Source organism: Hipposideros armiger, unplaced genomic scaffold (genome assembly GCF_001890085.2).
Source record: "Hipposideros armiger isolate ML-2016 unplaced genomic scaffold, ASM189008v1 scaffold_526, whole genome shotgun sequence".
Taxonomy (NCBI): Eukaryota; Metazoa; Chordata; class Mammalia; order Chiroptera; family Hipposideridae; genus Hipposideros; species Hipposideros armiger.
The window spans coordinates 154,736-177,843 of NW_017731876.1; the positions used below are offsets into that span (position 1 = coordinate 154,736).

Genomic DNA, 23,108 nt, shown 5'->3' on the forward strand with positions numbered 1-23,108 from the left:
AGTTTTCACCTTTTTGTAAAATAAAGTGGACAGCAAAAGATATGTTTCATGATACTACCAAGGCCCCCGACTCCTGGAGTTTAGTTGATTATGTTGTATGTAGGAACAGAAGCAGCTAATGACAGGGAATTGATGCTATATTTCATAAATTCTGAGTTGGGTTGCTAAAATAGTGCTTTCAAAATCATGAGCGAGTGCTTCTTTTTATTTTGTATTAATTTTTATTAAACTTATTGAGGTGATATTGGTTAGTTAAATCATATAGGTTTCAGGTGTACAATTCTATAATACATCATCCATATGTTCCATTGTGTGTTCACCACCCAGAGTCAGTTCTCCTTCCATCACCATATATTAGACCCTGAATGCTTCTCTTTAAACACTGAACATAGGGCGGAATCAACTTCGTTATATATGAATGCACGTTATCGAAAACTTCTTAAATAATTGCGTACCTTATAAATAGTTATCAAAGACAGTTTCTCAGTCTTTTACAAAAGTTTGACCATGGTGAACCTTCCGAAATTTCATAGCATAGAAATTTTATTATAGCCTTCTCTCTTTTAGGAGAGACATGGTGAGTTCTCTTATTCATTTTTAAATGTAGGCTTTGAATTGTTCATTTGATAATAAGTGTGACAGGACAGACAGGAGCTAGAAGAACCTTCATCAGTTCAGTAATACCATGGCTCAGAAATATTTTTTAAAAAGCCATGTTTTTACTGTTGGGACATCATGATGGTTAAAGCGGAGGACTCTGGACCGTGTGCTTGCTTATTCGCTCGCTCTGAGACCTTGCGCAAGATATTGAAGCTCTCTGTCCCTCAGACCCCCTTTCTGTGAAATGGGGCCAGTAATAGTACCTACCACATGGCGTTGTGATGAGGAGTCAATAAGTTACTCTAAGCACTTAGAAGAGTACCTGGGAATAGCGCTGTGTATGTTTCAGCCACATTATTATTAGATTTGGTACATTTGTCAATTTGCTCCCTTTAACAGTTATTTTACTTAGAGGACCGATAACTGTTATTGAATTAAATTCCTTGCAGAAATACACTTGTTCCTGAATTATATCTCTCTTAGAAGATTGGGCCCAAGATAGGAAAGCGAGGCAAAGGTATTTCCTGGTAAACATTATATAATGGGTCGCTTAGCAACATCATTTAGGGCCCATGTACACAGAGTTTTATTTTATCCTTTTCTGCCTGCTCGAGTGCATCAAGTTTAAACAGTTCAAATCAGAAGGATGTGGAAAATGTGTTTTGTAGAATGATTTGACTCAGGAAGACCCGAGTTATGGTCTCTAAGATCAAGGACTTGAACGTGGAAGCCACGTTGAACAGGTACCTTGACAACACAAAAGAGCAAGGCCTACTTTTCTTCTTCTACCCATTGAACCAGTACTATCACCCACCTGGAAAAAATACTTTGGCTCATGGTGTAAATAGCAGTCAGCAGTCCTTTATTGTTGTTGATACAGCTTTTCACTTAGAGAAAATCTGGAAGATGGTTATCTGTCTAATGCTGCCAAATACATTGTGATTATGCAGAACCAGCAGGCAGCAGCAGTCCTGCTTTTCCAAGGGACGCGCAACCAATCTAGCTACGATGCGCTCAGCTTCAGTGCTGCTGGCTGCGTCTGCTCTTTCTCCTCACAGTTGTATGTATGCTAGCTAATGCTTTTAGTCACAAAATTAAATTGTATGTTGATGGTCCTTATCTCCTCTTTCATCTGTTCTTGATTTTAATGCTTAAATTACTGCCTTGATTCTTGGGCATTTCTGATCCCAAGTATACATTCAGTTTCTATCTGATATATCCATTTTCTTTGTGCAGGGCAGTTATGTAAGTAGATGAGGTACTGAAATGGTTTGCTTCGATTTGACCCAATCAGAATTTACTTTAGCCCTGAGCCAGCTGAAATAAGATTGAGCTAATTTATGCCACTATTTTTTTCCAGTAATGTTGAACTGGAGCAGAACCACTTATTGTACTAATGCAGTCTTCTAAAATGTACGGATGTTTATTTATGTAGACAGAAAAATTATGTATGCTAGTTGCATTTTAATCTTGCGGTAGGCAAAGTAGAGCATTGTAAGAGGCATAGTTTGCCTCTTCGACATATTTTCTGTTATGAAACATGATATATTAAATTTTAATCAAAAAGCTGGAGTGGGATAGATATATTTACTTAATAGTTATAATCGTGTGGTCAATTTTCTATCATACCTGTGAAGCAAATAGTAGTAACCAATGATAATGATAATAATAATTAATATTTATTAAGTCCGCATTTTGTACTAGGCGCTGGGCTACGCTCTTTACATTAAATAATTGACACTAAACACAATTTTTGAAGCAGGTACTATTATTATTATTATTATTATTATTATTATTATTATTATTATTTTACAGATAAGATAAGAGAGGCTTAGAGACGTTAGCATGCTCTTCCAAGGTCACACAGTTTTGGAGCTGGGATCCAATTCCAGGGGTTTCTGACTTTAGAGTCTGAACTCTTAGTGTCTGTTCTGTTTTTACTACCTTTCATGTTGCAAACTGGCATGATTATATAGATCAGGCACGGTCTTGACAGAAAATAGATGGCACACTCAAAGAGGGTAGTGGAGAATAGTTGTGAACAAGGGTGAGGGATGACAACAAGGGATGGTGAGGCTGGCAAATTTGGGAGCAATGAGCATCCCTATATATGAAGGGACAAGAGAAGGGATTGGTTACTGGATTCTGAAGTATGTACTGTAGCTATAGGGGATGGCCATTTGGCAGGAGCTGTTGCCTCAGGTTGAGGGACATAACCAACCTTGGTGACCTAGCAGGGCAGGAGCTAGGGAAATAAATACCCTGACCCCAGTTTCCTCCCTCTGTTCAGTCTCTTGCCAGAGATCCTCATAGGCCAAACTCAACGGAAGCCAGAGGAAAACGGATCCTTTGATGCAGTGGTCAGCTTCTTCTGGCACAGAGCAAATTGGAAACAGATGGAAAGCTGGCAGGGTAAATGGAAAATATCCAGCCACGAAAGTAGCTTCTCAAAGTCAAAGCTTCAGTGAAGCCAGGGTTTTCTACTCCTGTCTCTAATCATTTAACCTGCTTCTTTTTAATTTTACTTTCTATGTTGTCTTCTTAATTATAGATTCCAGAAACAGCATGGGTTGGTAGGGAGAATGTAGACTAGGCTTCTTTTCCTGCAAATGCCAGGGATACCATCAGGATTTTGAACAAATGAACTTTGGATATACCTCTTTTTGTTTTTTTCGTCTGAAGATATGAACTATCCCTCTTCTACATAGATGCAGTAAGGGGTCATAAAATAGTAATGAACTTTGGACATTTGATGACATATAAATAAACCTACATTTTTACCTTTTTAAATCTGCTTTCTTCCCTTCTAAATATTCAAACTTCTTTCTGAGATTATTTCCCCCCTGCCTAAAATCTACCTTTTACTATTTTTTTTGTATGGGTTTGCTGATAAGTAAACCTTTCAATTTTGTCTTTGTTTGAAAAGATTTTTTTATGTTCGGTTTTGAAGGATATTTTTGCTGGGTATAGAATTCTAGATTTGCAAGTTATTTTCTTACAGCACTTTGAAAATGTAAGTCTATCGGTCATCTGGCTTCTATAGTTACTATTGAGAAATTATGTATGTTATTCTATTACTTTTTTGAAGGTAGTCTATCCTTTTCTGGCTGCTTTTAAGATTTTTCTATTTTGGATTTTCAGCAATTTCACTAGGTTGGGGTGCTAATTTTTTTTTTAAAGAAAATTGATAAAAGAAACTAGTAGGTACATAATGAGGATCAATTGGAGGTAAGTTTACAGCTTCCTCTTTTAGGTACTTTTGGGAATATAGTCAATAATAATGTAATAACTTTGTATAGTGTCATATGTGTAATAGACTCATTGGGATTATCACTTTGTGAGGTATATAAATGTCTAATCATTATGTTGTTTTGTACACCTGAAACTAATATAATAATGTATGTCAATAGTAATTGAAAAATAATTTTTTTTTAAATTAAAAAAAGTTAGAGATAAAGTAAATTGATAAAAGAAACTAGTAGGTAATGAGGGCTGATGTAGGTAAGTTAACAGCTTCCTCTTATAGGTACTTTTACATATTCCTCCATAACATTGCTTGTTCCTTCCCCCCAGATTTATTGAGGTCTAGTTAACAAATAAAATTGCATATATTTATGGTGTATAGTGTGATGGTTTGATGAACATGAAATTACCACAGTCAAGCCAATGAACACATTTGTTGCCTCACATAGTTACCATTTGTGTGTGTGTGTGTGTGTGTGTGTGTGTGTGTGTGTTTATAAAATATAAAATAGAAGATAGAAGATAGAAAAAGAGAGGTGATTGTTAGGGATTGCATTGTTTATTACAGTATAGTTTAGACTTGTTAGCATTCTTATTAGTCTTTGTCACTTCATGATGAAATAATGCATTTTGAAGGGATAAATGCTTTTTAATAAAAAGTAGTATATTGATTCAGAAATATTATACAAAGTGAAGGATCTTGAAAGTGGTAGAAGGTTGTATATTTTGAAAGACAAATTTAATTTTTCCAGTGAATGACAATCTATAGTGAAGGCCATCAAGCTACTGAAGCATTTTTCTTTCCAGATACCAAATTTATTTTATATTAGTATCAATGAAGTCTCCTGTACTGAATCCTGTTACTCAGGGCAAGAAAATATAGAATAAGGAAAACAAAGAGTTTTATGATTTAAAATATAAGAGTCTTTTTACAGTCATAAACTGGAGGGGAATAAAAATGATGAAATGTTTTTCTTTTGATAGTAATCTGAAAAGTTTGTGTACTAAACCCTGTAAGCCAGACATTTGAGTTACTGGATTGATATGTATGATGGAAAGTATCTGAAGCATTTTGATTTCTTGAAAGGTTATGTTGTGAAAAATTTGTTTTGTAAGAGTAGAGATACAAAAAAAGCATATGCCATTGTTATTAGCTAGAATCCAATAAAAGATAGATTTTACAAATTAATACCACATGTGGGTAGGAATTGCTTTCACAGGTTTTTTTTTAGATACCAGAGTAATTTGTTTCATATTTTAAGCATTGAAATGCTCCTTCAAATTCAGTATTTCTGTGACTCTAGGATGGTATACAATAGAAATAGCACAAAATAAACTATTGGGTTGTTGGAAAAGTATTGTCCGCATTTTTGCAACAAAAAACATAGAAAAAATATGTCATGACTTTTCCGACATCCCAATATTTTAGCAATTAATTGAAATAGCAAATTCTGTGGTCAGTCTATTGAATGAAATGATATTTACAGGGACCTTGTATGAGTACAGTATCTGTTAGAAGTCTTCCCAGAGAGCTACTAAATTCACCAGTTATGTCCTTAACTTCCAGAATTAAAAAGAGCAAGAACACAAAGCAATTTGATTGAATGACAAGCAATTTATTGGTGACCACAATGTAGTATAATTTTCAGCTTATTTGCTTTAAAAATATCACTTAGCTGTGTATGTGCAGTAGTAAAATTAGGATTTTTTCCCCTTCTTCTTGTGGTCTGTGTTTATTGGATTTTAAGTGATGGCAAAATTCTGAAGTCATTCGAACCCTGAGGGAATTTATAGTCTGTAGTAATAGTAGTCACAGAAACACTCAGTAACCATAAGGAAGGCCGTTCTCATTTCCCACTTAAAAGGCCGAGTGGCGCGATGGTTGGGAGCTGGCTTGGGATGCCAGAGGGCCCCGGTTCGGATCCCACATATGAGGGCCAGTGACACTGCCCTCTACAGCTAAGATGCTGAACAACGGCTCAACCTGGAGCTGGGCTGCCGGGAATCACCGGGGATGGCGTAGGCTGCAGCCCCTGTGGCAGTGGGTTGCCATGGGCTACTGTGTGTAGCCAGCAGCAAGCGTGAGTGGCCAGCAGCCGCTGTGAGCGGCCATCCAGAAGCCGGCGACTGACCTGCCTTGCCCGGGAAGAGCACAATGATTGTGCCAACTTGGGCCGGTGAAGCAACGTCCTCCACAACTAGACTGAAGAACAAAACGACAGCAACTTGTCTGTTCCCCTTCCCCCGATTCCCCAGCACTGTTCCCATCCCCCCAGTCCCCAATTAAAATATTAAAAAAAAAAAGGACGTGCCTTTTGTGGTCTATTACTATTGATGGTTTATCAGAAACCATCTAGAATTAAAAACAAAAAATTCCTTATTAGTACTGAAATATGTTTTAAAAATTGACTGTCCAGGTGAGGAGCACAACCTCTGCCTCACCTGCTGCCATTTTGGGGTATATTTGTTACTAGTGATCCCTTAGTTGTAGGTGCTGATAGACATTGAGGAATATTTGGCTTTTATAACTTGATATTATGAATTTTGGCTAAGTTCTAATAGATTTAAATGATCAATTTACTGTTAAATGTGATTGCAAATAAGTAACTTCTGTAGGCCTACAGAAAGGAGATAGATTTGTGCTGTAATGAAACCATTTGGAGCTATTCAACTTATGTTGTATTTTGTTGCGACCTCCTCACTTTCTATTCTACTAAACTGAAGTTCTAAAACCAGCCAACTGATAGGTATGGTTAGCAGGTCTGCAAAATGTCCTCAGTCACTGAATGAAGGAAAAGTAAAAAGCCAGGGGGTCCTAAAGTGACACATGGTCACTGGAGTATATGTGTGTAGAGGGGTGGGAATTGAAGATACAGAAGTGCGTAAATTTCAGCTCCGACAGGTAAAGGTAGGTAGGAAGGGTGATGTTGGCTGGTGGTTCTCAGCAGCTCAGGAGCTAGATAGCGATATGCCCTCGAAGAGCACAAGTGGCTTCTGCTGAGAGACATGGAGCTCAGTCAGGAAGGATACCGCTCATCACAGAACCGTCTGCTCTCCTTAGAGAAGAAAGCGAGGCCCGGATTAAGGGAGCAGCTGCCCGACAGAAATGGTGAAAGCAGATTGAGAGGTTGATTTGTCAAGGCTAGCCTAAACTTCCGGGCAGGAGGAACATTCAATACAATGTTAATCTAAATAGAAATATACTTTCCCCCATGGGGTCATTTTAAAAGCTGTTTTAATTTTGAAAGAACAGTAATGTGGTCCTGAAACATTTGCATTTTTCCTGAATGAACGCTTATTCAAACAAAGGTTTCTTGTCATGCGTTACCCAGGCTGTATTTGCAATGCTGCATGTCATTCGGTGCCTCTAATCTCAAGCTGCTTCTGTACCTGAAATCCCTTTTTTCCCCGCCCACCTCTTTTTGTTTAAATTCTACTTGTTTCTCAAATCCTCCATGAAGGCTTCCTTGGTTTCACAAGATTAACATTTCATAATGTTTTTTCCTATGTTACTGCTGAGCTTTGTTCATCCATTATATTACTTAGCACAGTGTCTTGTGTTACCTAGAACGGGGTATAGGCACTGACCTTCCTTAGTGACTGGAAATCAGCCACACCTCTGTGACCTCTTATGACACATAATGCAGTGTCACTTGAGAAGTGTTATTTTTGACACTGTATCATGGAGCTGCACAGTGAGTGCCTATTGAGTGTGTATGTGGGCGGGGCATGCGCAATTCTGTCAGCTACCATGTAGACATTAAGGATGACTGAGAAAATTTATTGTTTCTCCTCCATTGGTTCTTTCAGTGGCTTCCCATTGCTTGTGGTATAAGTTTACAATCCTTTGCAAGACATTCAAAGCCTTTGTATACCTTTAATTTTTTATCACTAACCACTTTTCCATCTGAATCCTCTTGGGGAGAAAGAGACTTTCTGGCTGATAGGAGCAGGTTTCTCTTCATCCTTACGTTCACGCTGTTCCAGTTTTCTGGAACGACCTGCTTGCCTTAACACCTATGCAAATCATGCCTTTCCTCTTAGGTCCAATTTGAGTCTTAGTTTACCTGCTTGCTTTATTTCTCCATAGCACCCATCACTTTTGAATGTACAGTGTATTTCTTTTGTTCATTGTGTTTTTCTCTTTACTACATTGTGAGCTCCTTAGAGGACAGAGATTTTCGTTTAGTTTCTTTACTGACATTCTCTGAGAATTGAGCCTGGCACATCTCTGATACTCAATAGAGATTTGTGGAGTGAGTGGTTCTGGGTTCATAAAATGTTTTCCCTGATTGTCCTGTATTCTGAGAGAGAGAGAGAGAGAGAGAGAGAGAGAGAGAGAGAGAGAGAGAGAGAGAGAGAGAGAGAGAGAGAGAGAGAGAGAGAGAGAGAGAATGAAAACGTGTCCCCTTCATGGACAACACTTGGCTGGAATGCCTTGCTTCCCCTCTTATCCAGCCCCTGCCGTTGTTNTTTTCCCTGATTGTCCTGTATTCTGAGAGAGAGACAGAGAGAGAGAGAGAGAGAGAGAGAGAGAGAGAGAGAGAGAGACAGAGAGACAGAGAGACAGAGAGAGAGAGAGAGAATGAAAACGTGTCCCCTTCATGGACAACACTTGGCTGGAATGCCTTGCTTCCCCTCTTATCCAGCCCCTGCCGTTGTTATAATTCTTCTGCAGGAAGTATTTTCTCCTCTCACTGTTTGATATTGATGTCTTCTCACTTCGTTCCTTTTGGCTCTCTTGGCTGTCATCATCTGTCAGAGCCTGCCACATACGTTCTTGTTTGATTTACATTTCTGTATCACCCACTGTGCTGTTAAGTTCTTTGGGAAAATGACCAGTGTAACCTATTTATCTTTAACATTTAGAATGGTGCCCGGATATAGTAGGTACTAAATAAATATGTTTTTTTTCCCAATAATGAAAAGTTAGAATTGAGTCAGAGCCTTGCAAACATATTTTGCTTCCCTAGTACAAAAAAAGCACTTCTAGAAGTTACATCATTTTTTTTTTCTGGTTAGCAATTTACTTGTTTAGTCTGTGAACATAATTGTCAGATTCAGTAGTCATGTGTTGACTTTCTAGTAAGTCTAATAAGAGTTCGTTTTGAAAGAACAGGCTAACCCCTGAGTTCTTGATGCTTAGAAATTTCTTTACTACAAAAGGTATTTTGTTCAGTCTCCCCACTACAACCTCTAATTTCTGCAATTTGCTGTGACAACTTCTTTATGCATAGTTCCTGCTACTTTCCTACCTTTGGAAGCTGGCCTTGGCTTCCCCATTTTACTTGTCCTTTTCTTGGGCATTCTAATTACCATGTCTCTCCCATTAAATAATCTGGCTCTTGATTATCGAGGCTAATTATGGATAGCAATAATAAGTGAAAACCATTTACACAAACCTCAAATTGTAACTTAAAAAATTGTTTTACATTTTTGATACTTGGGAAGTCAATATAGAATAGCGGGCAAAAAAAAAAATACTGTGAAACAGGAAACTCAGATTCTATGCTTGATTCTTCCTGGTGCCCAGAGTTTTGTATTTATTACAAGCTATGTATGTCAAAATGTATTGATATGAAACTTTGCCTGATATATGGTCATGCAGAAAAGGACCAACAGGGCATAATTATTTTTTTAAAAATTGCAAAAGTAACTCCTCAACACATATGTGCTAAAAATACACAGGTGGTTTGCTTAATGCCTAACTTAATTCCTGTAAGGTCTTAATCCGTTGGAAAATGATGGCACAGAATCATGTCTTCTTTCACGCATCAGGGAAGGACTCCAACATCTAGTTTTATTTATGGAAAGATTCATTGCCTTGAACTTCTACTTCAGAAAACTTTCTTCTTTTCCTTGGGAGAGAATACGTTTGCATGCTTGCTTTCTTGGCATTTATACATTCAAGGTGCCACGCCAGGTTAGAGCCACCACCTGTGTACTCCACCTTCCCACTACTTCTGTTATTGCCTTGTTATTTGATGATTAGAAGGAATAAGGGGAATAAGGAAGGGATATCAGGTAACTGTAAGTAAAGTTGGGTGTGTTTTATATTGATCTCAAGCGTTCCATTTGAAGTATTATGGGCAATTACAGAGGTCTTCCTCATTGATTTGTTAGACTGTAATTATTGATTGGCATATGGAATGCCATGGTGTGTTTGTATTTGTTTATAAATAGCTATTACAGATAAAGGTGAATTTAGAATGAATTCTTTTGGAAAATTTTATGTAGATGAAGTCATTGTGTCTGGAATGAGGGATACAAATTCAATGTTATGTAACCCCTGGCCTGAGGGAGTTTACAACCTGATCAAAGGTGACAAATATGGAAAAAATTTTTTAAAATGCTATGACATTTTACAGATGCTATTATAGAAGTATTATGTAGTGGGTATAGTGACATGGTCCATTTTATTTGAAGGTAATAAAATTTACCATGGAAGAGACACTTTTAAAAAGAAGAGTGGGTATTTGCAAGGTTGATCGTGTTAATTAGCTTTGCTGTATAACGAACCACCTCAAAACTTTGTAATTTAAAACAACAAATATTTATTTAGGTCATGATTCTGTGGTTGTCAATTTTGGGCTGGGCTTAGCGGGATGATTCTTCTCTGTGCTTGTGTGTTGGTTTCCTGAGTCTGCTGTGACACATAACAACAAACGTGACATCTTCAAACAACAGAAATGTATTCCCTCACAGTTCTGTAGGACAGAAGTCCAAAATCAAGGTTGTGAGCATGTCTGGTTCTCTCTCGAGGCTCCGCGGGAGAATCCGTTCCTTGCCTCTCTCCCAGCTTTTCACAGATTCTGGCAACCCTTGGTGTTCCTTGGCTTGTAGACTCATCACTCCAGTCTCTCTCTGCCTCTGTCTTTACCTGGTCTTTTCCTCATAAAATAAAAGCATGATGGGAGAAAAGTATGAGAAAAGCAAGCAGCCTGGATACAGTATGCGGTGGATAAAAAAAGAGGAGTCTTTTGGGTACATGTTTTTAAAGCATATCTCTGCTCATGTCACTCAGCAGCTCAAAAGTCTTTGCTGGTTTCACAATTATGGCTTTATTCCCAGCAGTCTCTGTCCTGTTTTTTATCCACCGCATGCCGTATCCAGGCTGCCTGTTTTTCTCATATGTAGTCTGAACTCTGCTCACGTCATGCTTTTATTCTCTCATGTCCTCCATACTGGGTGTTCTTTACACCTACCATACTTTCCCAATCCCAAAGACTCCGATATTCACAAATATTTATGTTGTAATGTAACAAATTGTAAATTAATAGTAAGAAGGTTAAAAAAAAAGCATTGTTATGGGTCAGATCACTTGATCCATTTTGTAAATGGAGCACTAAAAAGGTAAGCAAAACAGAACAAAACCCACCAAACAAACAAAAAAGAAAAAACCAAACCCCAATAATGAGCATAATAAAATAGGGCTTTACTGCCAAATGGAAAGGTGAAAGTCAATTGAAGGGTTGAGACAAGAGTAAAATGCATGCTGACGGTGAGGACCATGTAAGAAGCACTTCCACATGTGTAACATATGGAAACGGAGCCGTGAAGAACAGTGAGAATAATCGCGCAGTGTATATGGTTATGCACTCCATTTTCCTGCTGCTACTTGGAGGTTCCAAACATTCAGGTATTGGGAAAAATTGAGTATGAACCAACTTCAACCTCCTATTAACATCATTTTCTTGTATACAAATCACATAAGCATTACTTGAGGCTTCAGAAACAATCGTTGAAGAACAGACTGTATTTTGGTGTCCAGCTCAAGCTTTTATTTCCACCATGAAAATTTCTCCGATCCTCCTGGCCAGAAATGACATTCCTACTTCTGAATACTAAAGCACTTCATACTTGTGGGATGGTAATTATATCTTTTACTCCGTGTTGTACTTATCAAGGTGCGTGTCTCATTCTTTTACGAGGTTGCAACCTCTTTGAGATAATTTCCCATTTTAATTTATCTGTGTATGCTCTCTAGCACTTCAAATGGTCTCCTTCCTATAACAGGTGTTTGAAAATATCTGATGAATGGGTGAATGAATGAATGAGTGAACGAATGATGAGTGAATGAAATATAGTGGAGAAATGAGAAGTAAATAGTAAATAAAAAAGAGAGTAGAACAAAATTGTGCAAGCCCTTGTCCCTTTTGTTTTCTGTCTCAGCGTTAGTTCAGTGAAGGCACCGAGGAAGCCAAAGCTGGTTTGACCATAAGATCAATTATAATTTGAGGTTTTGCAACATGGAGTTTATTTCTCTTTTGTTGAACAAAACTTGTCTTCACAAGAAATAACTAGAAAGCCATGTCCCTGTTATGTGCTGTAGATATTCATTAATTTACTTTATCACTCAGATAATTTTAACAATTGATAACTCTCATTAAAAGAGATTTTATTGTGTTTTTTTTTTCCTAAATGTACAAAGTTGGAACCTGCTGACGTTAGCAACTTCCACATGGCTGTCAAATTTGTCTTTACTACTGAATTCCAAACAGGCGTGTCGGCTAATTTCATCTCCACATGAGACATAGCCATAATCATTTTGTACTTAACTTTGTAGATTAAAGGCAAATATCATTCACATGATATTTTAAGAAGAATTGGGCTCTTCTTTTCCTGTTTTATTTTCCATATTTGATCCTTGAATACTTAGGCATTGTACTTAGAAAAAATAATGAAAAAAACCCCTTCTGTAGTTTATTTAAAATGCAATTTAGTTAAATCAGTCTGTTCCTTAGCGTTTTATAGTTGATGAATACATAGCCTGCTCTAAAAAATATTTTGTGTGAAGAGTCATTTGCTGCCTTCTGAGGGCAGCTGTGTGGTGGTGGAAAGTCTCAGGTCTGAAGCCAGAAAGCCGACAGCTGTGCTGATTAGCTTCTGGTAACCATAACCTATGTTTTTGGACAGTGAAGGCCATTCCTTCATTCATATGGTTATTGGGGGGGATTAAATGAGATTGTGTGGTTTCATCTTCTAAATATGTTTTGATCTGTTCCCTTCTCTCCATTCCTGTCACTCTTGCCTGGGCCACCAGCTTTCCTCACCTGGACTTACTGTGCTTACCCCACCCAGGGGGGTCTTTCCATATTGGGATCCAAAGGGATCTTTATCAAAGATGAATCTGATCATGTTAGTCCTCGCTTCTATACTTGAAGCATTTTGCGATTTCCTATTGCTTGAGCATAACCGTCACAATTTTCAGTAGCCTGAAGAGCCTGTGTGATTTAACTCTAAGTTCTCAGCCCCGTTGTGACCTAACCTTCCTTTGTTTCAGTTGCTCTGAGCTTCCTTATCTCACTGAATGTTTAATATTCTTCTTGTTTTGGAATTGTGAAAAGGCTGCAGGAGGGACAGGTTTGAGTTGGACAAGAGAAGCCCACGTCAGGAGCCTGGCTAGAGCCATGTTGAGCTTTAGGTGTCTGTTAGCCTGACAAGAGATGTCAAGTGCATGGCTGGGCTCTGGGAGAGAGGTCTGTCTGGAGATAAAAGCTCAGGAGCTGGCCCCCAAAAGGTAGTTAAAGTCATGAGACTGAAAGAGTTCACGAAGGCCCGTGTCCTCTGCCGTCAGTCTGTCCATTTTTTGTGTTAGTTTTTTTCATCTCTGAGGATGTGCTTCTAGGTCAGGATCCAGTTTCTGCGTCCTCTGCCGTGTGAAACCTCGTTCGGCTCTCATGCACAGTGACTGCACCCTCTTCCGACTGTGCTATGGCATCTGCCATGTTATATGGCAATGGCTATAATTGCTATTTTAAAAAAAAATGCGTTTCAACCTTTACAGCTAGAGCTAGACCAGTTTCTTATGGGGCAAGACCATGTTTTATTTGCCTTTGTAGCTTCTGTTGTATAACGTCTGTTGCAGCTTCTATTCTGTTGAATGATGGTGAAGTGAATCAAAGGGTGTTCAAGTGACCAAGGCCAGCCTGCTGGGGCTCAGGCAGGGCTGCCTGCACCAGGTTTGCCTGTTGGGCTTAAAGGGAAGTGCCTGTAAACCGTGTGCTCCTTACTGAGGCAGAGTGAAAATTGAGTGTAATAAATAGTGTTTAAGTTTTTAAGATTTCTTTGATATCTACAGGGGGTGCTAAAAACATGTATACACATTTTAAGAAAGGAAAACTGTATTAAAATTGTAATACCCAATATATACTGATAACAAAAGATGAATACAAGTCACGTTTGACTTCTGCAATTATAAGACGTGCTCAAAGTGGTTACCATCAGCATCCAGACACTTCTGATTACGGTGAACTACTGCTTGAGTAACATTGACCGAAGTGTCCACTTCTATACAATTTTTGGCACCTCTGGTATATATAATAATAAAAACCAGATTTACAGTTTTATAACTTAAAATATTTCTATTTTGCATAAAGTGCAGCTGAACAAGAGATCATTAGATTGAGTGCATTTCTTTTCATTTGTTTTTAAAACTATTGTTCATTTGTTTTATTGTATTCACAAATAAAAGAAACTGTTCATTTTTTATCTCTTATGAGCTGTATTTCAAATACTTTCAGGTTGTACATTTTAAAGATTGGCTTTGTCATAAAAAGAGATGTAGGTAAAAGTTTTAGTGCCACAGATATTTAACTTCTAAGTTGATTCAAATTCATTATCTGGGGATGGAAAATGGAACATATATATTTTTTTTCCTTAGAAAAGGAAATAGTTTTAATTTAAATCTTATTTTGTAACTATAAGACATGATAAAAATAGCCCATAATCTCACTAACTAGAGATGGTCACCGTCCTATTAGCATTTAGGTAATGTTTTTCCTGGTCTAAAATTAGGATAAAATGCATATGCAGTATTACATTTTGCTTCTATACTTAATATTTCTTTATTTGCTATTTTTTCTGATAGCAGATATTTTATAAGATGATTTTTAATGGCTTCTAAAGATTCTATTTTAGCTATACCATGATTTTAAAAATGTTTTTCCTTTTTCTTATGATGTGGTTGTTTCTAAATTTTCTGTGCAAGTAGATTCTGTGTAAAAGGTAGTGAGCATTTTAAAAACTTTTTATATGTATTTCTCAAATGTTCCCTAAAAGGATTTTTCACAAATTTACATTCCCATTGAAAGTGTATGAGAGTTTCTGTCTTCATGTACCTTCTTTAACGGCAGGACTGATTTTTAAATACAATTTTTGCTGGTTTGAGATAGTAAATAATCAAATATATCTTTTAAAAAATATACATTTCTTTCATTTTGGAACGTGTTTCATATACTGTTGACTATTATTTTTGTATATGAATTGTACATTTCCTTTGACCATTTTCTTTTGGGACATAATCTTATTTTCATTGATTTGTAAGAGTTCTTTACATATTAGCTGAAACATATAAAATTGTTTTTATAGGTCAAAAACAGTTGAATATTCACAACTTCATATGGTTCAACTTGAATTATGTATTTTATGTTCATTGTCAATGTTTTTCCAGTAGGTTTGTCTTTTGTTCTTTTTACCATGTTGTTTTTTAAAGCATATAACAAGTTTAAAGTTTTTTTGTGGTTTAATTTGGAGATCTTTTCCTTTGTAGTTTCTCTATTGTTTTCTTGTAGCAAAATTTCTTTTCATCCCAAGGGCAGATAAATATTTTTGCAGTTTCATATTCTTAAATGTAATTTTTAAAATCCATCTGGAATCTTGTTTGAATGTGTTGTTAAGGCAGGGATCTGTTTACTGAATGATGAAACAGTTACTTTCAGGTTCCTGAGCAAACTCTATCAATTTCATTTCGTGCCCCATTGCTAAGAATCACAGAATTATTATGTGTCCTCTGCATATAACCTCTTTGACTTTGATTCTTCATAAAATACTGATGGCTTGGGCTGGCTGGTATGCTTCAACGACCAGTAATGATTCAGAGACCTTAATTTTGGCAATGTTAACTCGAAAGATGTAACTAGTACGGTGCATAATACTTGATTTACTTGGAGGCTTCTTCCAGCATAAAATTCTATCATTCACAGAACCTACCACATTCACTCATATGCACAATATTGTGAAATAAAATGTTCTTTAAGTAGAAAGACTTTAATCTGGATTATGTTTTTTTCCTTTTCTCTTTATATTAAATTGGGCTGAACTTCAGGAACAAGATTTATATATTTTAAAATTTGTCCTTTGCACGAGATTACAAGCGATGACATTACTTATTAAGTAATACCATAGGCCTGAGTCAAAGTGCCTGTCCCATCATTGGTGTTTTAGAGCTTGTCTTAGTGTTACCGTGGAATAAAACATGCAGTGTTCAATGAAGTCATCTGTCATCTAAATTTCTGTTGTTTGATTTAAATGATCTACAATGGTTCTGATGCCATTGATGAGAAAAAAGTAAGTTGCTTAAGCTTTGTAACTTGTTGTCATGGTATTCTGGTGACATTTGATAAGTTCTTTCAATGAGAGAGGACTCTGGCCCCTGCCTTTCCATTTGGACACCTCGAGCACCAGTAAAGAATTTTTTTGTGTGTGACTATGAAGGAACACACGTATGCGCTACTATTCAAACTATCCCTATCTGAACTCAGAAACTTAATAGGCTCAGATAACTCTCTTGTGTTTAAATTGTTGCTGTTTGCTTTCTAAAAGGTTAGAACAAAACTGATTAAATAATAAGCTATCCAACTCAAAGACCAGATACATTTGGATCGTGAGGGATACTTGTATTGGGCCATGCTAGGTTTCCTCTATTAGATCACGCAGATGTAGTGGAAATACCCTTCTGGATTCAAAGAACCGATGATCCCCACACTCTCTGCGAAGCCAGGGGAAGATCTGCCCGTTAGTGTCCTAGAGTTTCCTGAGGCTTCCTGGGCTTCCCAGATCTTAGTGGGGCGGGGTGGAATGGGAAACAGAGGACAGTGACAACTCAGAGGGGACCGAGGGCTTTTCCTCTTGAAATGGGCTGTCAGAGCTGAAAGCTAGGATTTCCATGACCACTAGGTGGCTTCAGTTGCCCGCAGTGAAAAGGGTCAAGCTCAGAGGTACGATGGTGTCGCTTTGACACTATTTTAGGAAAATAATTTCATTTGGGGAGTATTTATTTTCTGAGCTAGATTGACAGAACCAGTTCTTAAAACTTAAAGATGTTTGAGGACCATCTAGTCTTGCCTTTCCATTGTAGAAATAGAAGAACGTTTAAGAAGACTGCTCTAACTATATAGTGGCAGAGTCAGAGCCAGAGCCGAAGTCCCTCATTAATCCAACTCCTAGCTGTTGAAAAAGTGACATCATTCTATGTTTTATTTCTCTGAAGTCACCCGATAGGGTTATGTGCCACCAACTGTGCTTAAGCTCTGGAGAACATGAGTATAGTGATGTTCTGAAGGCAGGTGGTGGTGGATGCTGGTGGCTGCCTTATTTATGGGAAGGATCTACTGTCTATCAAGTTGAGCTTTTAGATTAATGAGCTGACCATTTGCCATGACCCAAGTTGGGGAGTTTTAAAAATTCTTATTCATTCTGAATCAGGCCTAGACCCTGATACACCTTATCCTTTACTTCAGATGAATGGCAATTTTTTTTTCTCAAATTTTCTGTTATTTTTGGTTAATATTTAACCTTTAGAACAGGGTTGGTAACCATTTTTCTTTCCTTTTTTAAAATCAAAGGCCACTAGAAAACATAACACACAAAAATGAAACAAATTCATTATGTAGCAGCTCAAAATGACTTGTGACAATGTTGAACTTTTTTCCTGCTGAGCAAACTAGGGAGGAAGCAAATAGTGTTCATTTCAACTACTTTTCATAGCAAGTTAAGAAACGCTTACAACTTTTATTTTTAAAAACGGCGTGCTAAAATTATAATTTATATATTATGGCTAGTTTCTAGAGTAGAAGAGAGATAAGGGAGCCTAAGAGAGAAGGAAGAGTGAAAGGATGGGCAGGAAAAGAGATAATCAGGATGGGATGAGTGGTGGAGAAAGCTCTACTACTAAATGAGAGAATCGGCTCCTTCTATCTGAGTGGCGGGAAAGGGCGAACAGCGCAGAGCTATTTCACAGGAGTGTGTATGAAGGAAGCCATGGTGGGTGGACCTGGGAAAGAGGGCAAATACAGTAAGTCCCAAGGGCAGAGAGAAGGAAAAGGGGAGGGGGCACAGTTCTTTCCCAGGCCCCCCGGGTTAGTCCACTGACCTCTTTGCCCTTCCCTTGGATTGTCCCGGCTTCGCTCCTGTGCCTCAAGCCTGGCCTTCCATCAGCCAGCAGCCCCGCGCTTGTGGCTCCACAAATGTTGTTCACGTGCTTATTATGAATCTGCCAAGGATGAGAAGATACAGGCCTTGAAAAGCCCTCAAAATAGGACTTGCCATGTAGTTATCCCAGAAAGTAGCAGCTATTACAACAATTGTTAAAGTGTTTTTTTTTTTATTATCCTGTAATGAATCGTAACATTGGGAATACTTCTGTCAACATAAATCATGTTTGAAACATTTGAATTCTTGATATAAAACTTTAAAAATAGATACATAGTCGTTTTTTTAATGGTATGTTGAAGCTGAATTGAATAAAAATGTAGTCGGTCCAGTCAAAATCCACCCCAAATTTTAATCATGTCTCATTTTCTTTTCTTTATTACAGTGATTTAAAGGGAGTGATAATCACGCTGAGTGATGATGGTCACTTGCAGTGTTCATACCTGGGGACAGACCCTTCTTTGTTCCAAGCTCCAAAAGTTGAATCTAGAGAATTAAACTATGATGAACTTGATGTAGAATTGAAAGAACTCCAGAAAATCATCAAAGATGTGAACAAATCACAAGGTATCTCATTTGAAGCTTTTTATTATTTGATTTTAGTATTCATTATAAAATTCATATTATTTTGTATATGGATGATGTTTTGTCCATATTAGTTAATTTTCTCCCCTAGGCTTAATTAAAATCATATTTGTAAAAACTGCAGTGCTTTTTAGCACACAAGCTCTTTGTGCTTAATTTGTATTTTGTAGCCCCCGAAAAATATGTCCTATTTAAGAGAATGCTTTTGTTAGTGTCCCCTTTTTAGGGACAGTGCTATCTAGTTTTTTTCTGTTTAAGCTCTAAAACAGGAACAAGTATTTCTTCGGGTAGTGGTTTCAGGCCTTGAGAAGAGGGGTAAAGTTTAGAGTGGTCATTTATTAACTTCTAATAGCTTCGAAACATTTTAGTTGCTTCTTTTAGAAGAAACCAAAAGCCAGTACATGAGTTACCACTTTGTAGTCATTTGCAGCTTAGCAATATAATTTGTTTGTAGTCAATTAGCCATCCAAATGGAGTGTAGCCTGCAGTACGCTGACTTCTAATGACTCAGAGGCTGATGATATTTTCAGTTCCTGAGTTTTGCATAACTCAATATTATCTTACTTTGGGATTCACAGGGGTGTAATTTTATTGTAAATTAAAAGGAGAAACAAAACACCAGCCCTGCAGTTTGAGTTGGACATGTGAAAAGCATTACTTTAGGTTCCCTTTTCAGGGTCAGGTAAAAGTATTTTTTTAATGAGAAAAAATATGGACTCTTTTCACATAAAAGGAATGTTAAAACAAAGTAAGAGTAATAAACCGAGCAGAGCATCAAAAAGAACCCACACAACAGAACCTATCTTAATCCTGGTCCAATCACTTTATGAGATTTATGTATTTTCGAGTCTATATTACCAAGATGGATTCAGAGGAATTTAGATAATATATTTAAAAAATATGAATATGAAAATAAAATTATGTTTTGGCTTCACACATTCTCTTAGAACGTTTTGAAATTAAACCAGTGAAACTTAGGTCTTTAAGTACCTCCAGCTAATTAAAAGCCTATTTGTTGTCACCACCCCTCTGTCAAATAGAAAATGATTAAAATTAGATGTGTCATATTGCGACATGCAGTTTTTTTTCCATTTTTGATACTAGTGTTTTGGGATTAATGGAATTATAAGTCTCATTTTGTCGTTTAAAAACGTAATTGGAGCAGAGTGGCATATATATATGAAGCATGAAATTTCCAGAGTTCGTTAAATAAATTTAATGTGATTTTTCACTCCAAATCTTGTGTCATGAGGTTTTGCTCTTTCCATAAACAATGTGCTAATGATATTTTGATTAACACTTAATTATGTAAAACATTTCTCAGAAAAATTCCTTATAGCTAAAAGTTATTTTTTGGTGGCTGTAGTGATGCCCTTGGGTGAGAAGGGTTAGGTTGTTTTACTTGTCATTACCTGGATCCTTCTGTGTAATTTGAAATAACTGCTAATTAAGTTAGGGATGTGCCCACAGACTTGGGTGCAAAGTTCATTATTTACATAACCTTAAATTTTAGTTAATATTTGAAGTTCCCTGTGCTTTCTATGCCACCACTATTTGGTTGTATTCCTGAAAGAGAAACAAAGAGAAACTTTTCAAAAAGAGAGACTTTTAAAATGTTTTACTTCTAGATATGGAAAAAAAAAATCAGTATTCTGTACCCTTGTAAAACTGTAGTATATTTCTTTATTAAAATACCTGTAATTATATAAAAGCACCAAATCATTTCAGTATAGAAGGATTATGAGAAGTTAAAACTCTGAACCTTTTGATGACCTCATTATTAATTTAAATGCCACTTATTTTAGTAGAGTGACTTTAACTTGCAAAAAAACTTCACAGCCTTGTGGGTTATGTTCGGTACTTAAAGCTTTTTTTAAATTTTTTTTTTTTATTTCTTCAAAGCAAGAGTCGCAGCAAAATTTAAAGCCAATTTAAAGAGTACATTCTGTTGTACACATGGTGTATATTATCTACTGTAATAAAAGCGTTTTTGAACCTGATTTTATGTGTGTAAGTTATATGAGGAATGTATGTTGTAAGCATGAAATTATAGTCATAATTTCTGTATGGCTCATGGATTTTGAAGCTTTTCTCATTCAACTCATTAGTGGGAACCCTGGCCAGCGTTCCTGTGACCAGTAGTCAACACCATCTGTCGGTAGGCACTTCCCAAAGATGGAGTGTCCTTATGATTTAGACAGTTGGTCATGTTCTCCGCTTGAGGTGACTGTGAAGGAATGGGTGTGACCCCGAGTTAGAGCCCCACAGTTGTGCCTTCAGGATGGGAAGGGGAGCAGTAAGGCGTGGGGACTAAGTGAAAGCCGGCATCCTATTTCAAATGGGTGGGATAACTAAGGCACCGCTACCTTTGGGTACTAGAGACATCTGTACTTGGTGACCTTGTTGGAAGCTGTGCTGTTTAGGGTTATGTCTGGCTGCATGTAACGGAATACCCAAATAAGGTGGCTTAAACATGGCCGAGGTTTATTTCTTTCCTATGGACAGTAAGTCTGCAATGGGCAGACCAGGGTTGGTTTGGCTGTTCCCCTGTCATCAGGGACTCCACTTCCTTTGCTCCCAGGGTCATCTCTTGGTCCAGGATGACTTCTGGAACTCCTACCATCACATCTGCAGCTGAGTCAGCTCCTTACAGATCTTTCCAGGAAGCCACACCCCTGAGCAGCTTCTACCCACATCCCGCTGGCCACTCCAAGCTGTGGAAGAGACCGGGAAATTCAGTGTTTTAGCTGAGCATTTTGTTGCTTAGAATAAAACTGGGCGTTTTCAGTAAGGAGGAGCTGAAGAACGGTTATTGGTGGGCAATGAGCAGCCTTTGGTACTCGCACTAAGTTATGGAAATTCCTGCTCCAAGTGGTGCAGTGTTGGTGGGAATGCCTGAGGGCCATTGCAGGCAGTTCTTCTCGTTGGGAGTCAGCTGATTCAGGTGGCATCATCCAAGGGCTTTCCATATTTTCAGTGGGCAGTCCTCAGTGTGTGTGGGATGGTCACAGGGTGATTTCAGCAGTTCCAGAAATTATGTGCAAATACAATTTCCAGGGAAGAAGAGAGTGCTTTCTCCCGAGTCCCCCCTTTTATTAGGGAGGAATAGCTTTCCCAGAAACATGTGCCGGCACCCCTCACACCCAACTCTTCTTACCTCACATCTGCCAGGATAAAGCCTCATGCTCATGCCCAAAACAACGAATGGTCAGGGGAATGAAATCACCGTCACTGGAGTTGACCAAGCCAATGACTTTGAGATGAAGGTGAATGCCTCAACAGAATTAGGGCTCTGCCCCCCTGAAAAGGAGGAGGGAAGATGGATACTAGGTGGCGGCCAATAGTCTGTCATGTATACATGTATATGGCATAAGTGTCATTTATGTTTCTTATTTAGGATCTCTGTAACTTATAATATCTCATTATGCACTATAAACATTTTTAGATTGTGAAATTGAAGTTGTGAAAATAACATGAATATGGTAAAAATAATTCAAATGGCACTAAAAGGGTAAACCCCGGCTCCTCCTTCCACTAGATTATTTAAAGGTTTAATGTTTATTTAATGTTTAGCAAGAGTTTTTGTGTATATTTGAAGAAAATTTTTAGGTATATGTAATTGTTTTTATGCAACGGTTTGCATATGAGACACACTGTACTATGACTTGCTTTTTTATTTTTTATTTATTTATTTTTTTAGCTGAGCCATCCTGCCACCTGTTGGCAGCTCAGCGGCAACTCAGCTTGGGCCGGGCATCGAACCGCTGTTGCTCAGAGCTTGCACTCTTGCGCGAGCTCTTAACCAGCTGAGCCACTCGGCCGGCCCTACCTTGCTTTTTTATTAATGGGAATATCATGGAGTTATTTTCATATCGGTCTATAAAGATGGACAGCACTCTTATTTACAGCTCTGGGCTTTGAGTCATAGCACAGCATGGATATACCATAATTTAGTTAATCATTTTCCTGTTAATAGATATATGGAGATTTAGGTTGTTTTGTTTTTATTTTATTTTAATTTAATTTAATTATTATTATTTCTTTTAGCTGAGCCATCCTGCCACCTGTTGGCGGCTCAGCGGCAGCTCAGCTCAGGCCAGGAATCGAACTGCTGTTGCTCAGAGCTCACACTCTTGAGTGAGCTCTTAACCAACTGAGCCACTCGGCCTGCCCTTTGTTTTTATTTTTAATAACTACCAGCAGCAGAGAACCTTCTTGGACATGTCTGTGTGTTGGCTATAACTATCAAAATGTAAACTGTATGTATCCTGTGACCTAACAATTCTACCCCCAAGCAGTAGAATTACTTGCCTTCAAAAGTCATTAATTTCAAACCAACTTAGCTTCAAAAGGGTTGTATTAATTAGGGCTTCTACTAGTAAGTAGTTAAGGAGACGACTTGAAATTCCCATCACTGGTTGGTCAGTGGGTCACATCTTAGCTATATCATCTTTGGAGAAAGCAATAGA

At 37.7% G+C, this 23,108-nt stretch overlaps 1 protein-coding gene across 1 annotated transcript in view; it reads left to right on the forward strand.

The window, feature by feature from the left end:
* Positions 1-23,108, forward strand: part of BBS9 (Bardet-Biedl syndrome 9) — a 373,430-nt gene that overhangs the window by 131,771 nt on the left and 218,551 nt on the right. The window contains exon 10 of the mRNA XM_019668469.1: positions 18,440-18,621. Within this exon, the coding sequence (XP_019524014.1) occupies positions 18,440-18,621 (182 nt within the window). The remainder of the gene's footprint in view (positions 1-18,439; positions 18,622-23,108) is intronic.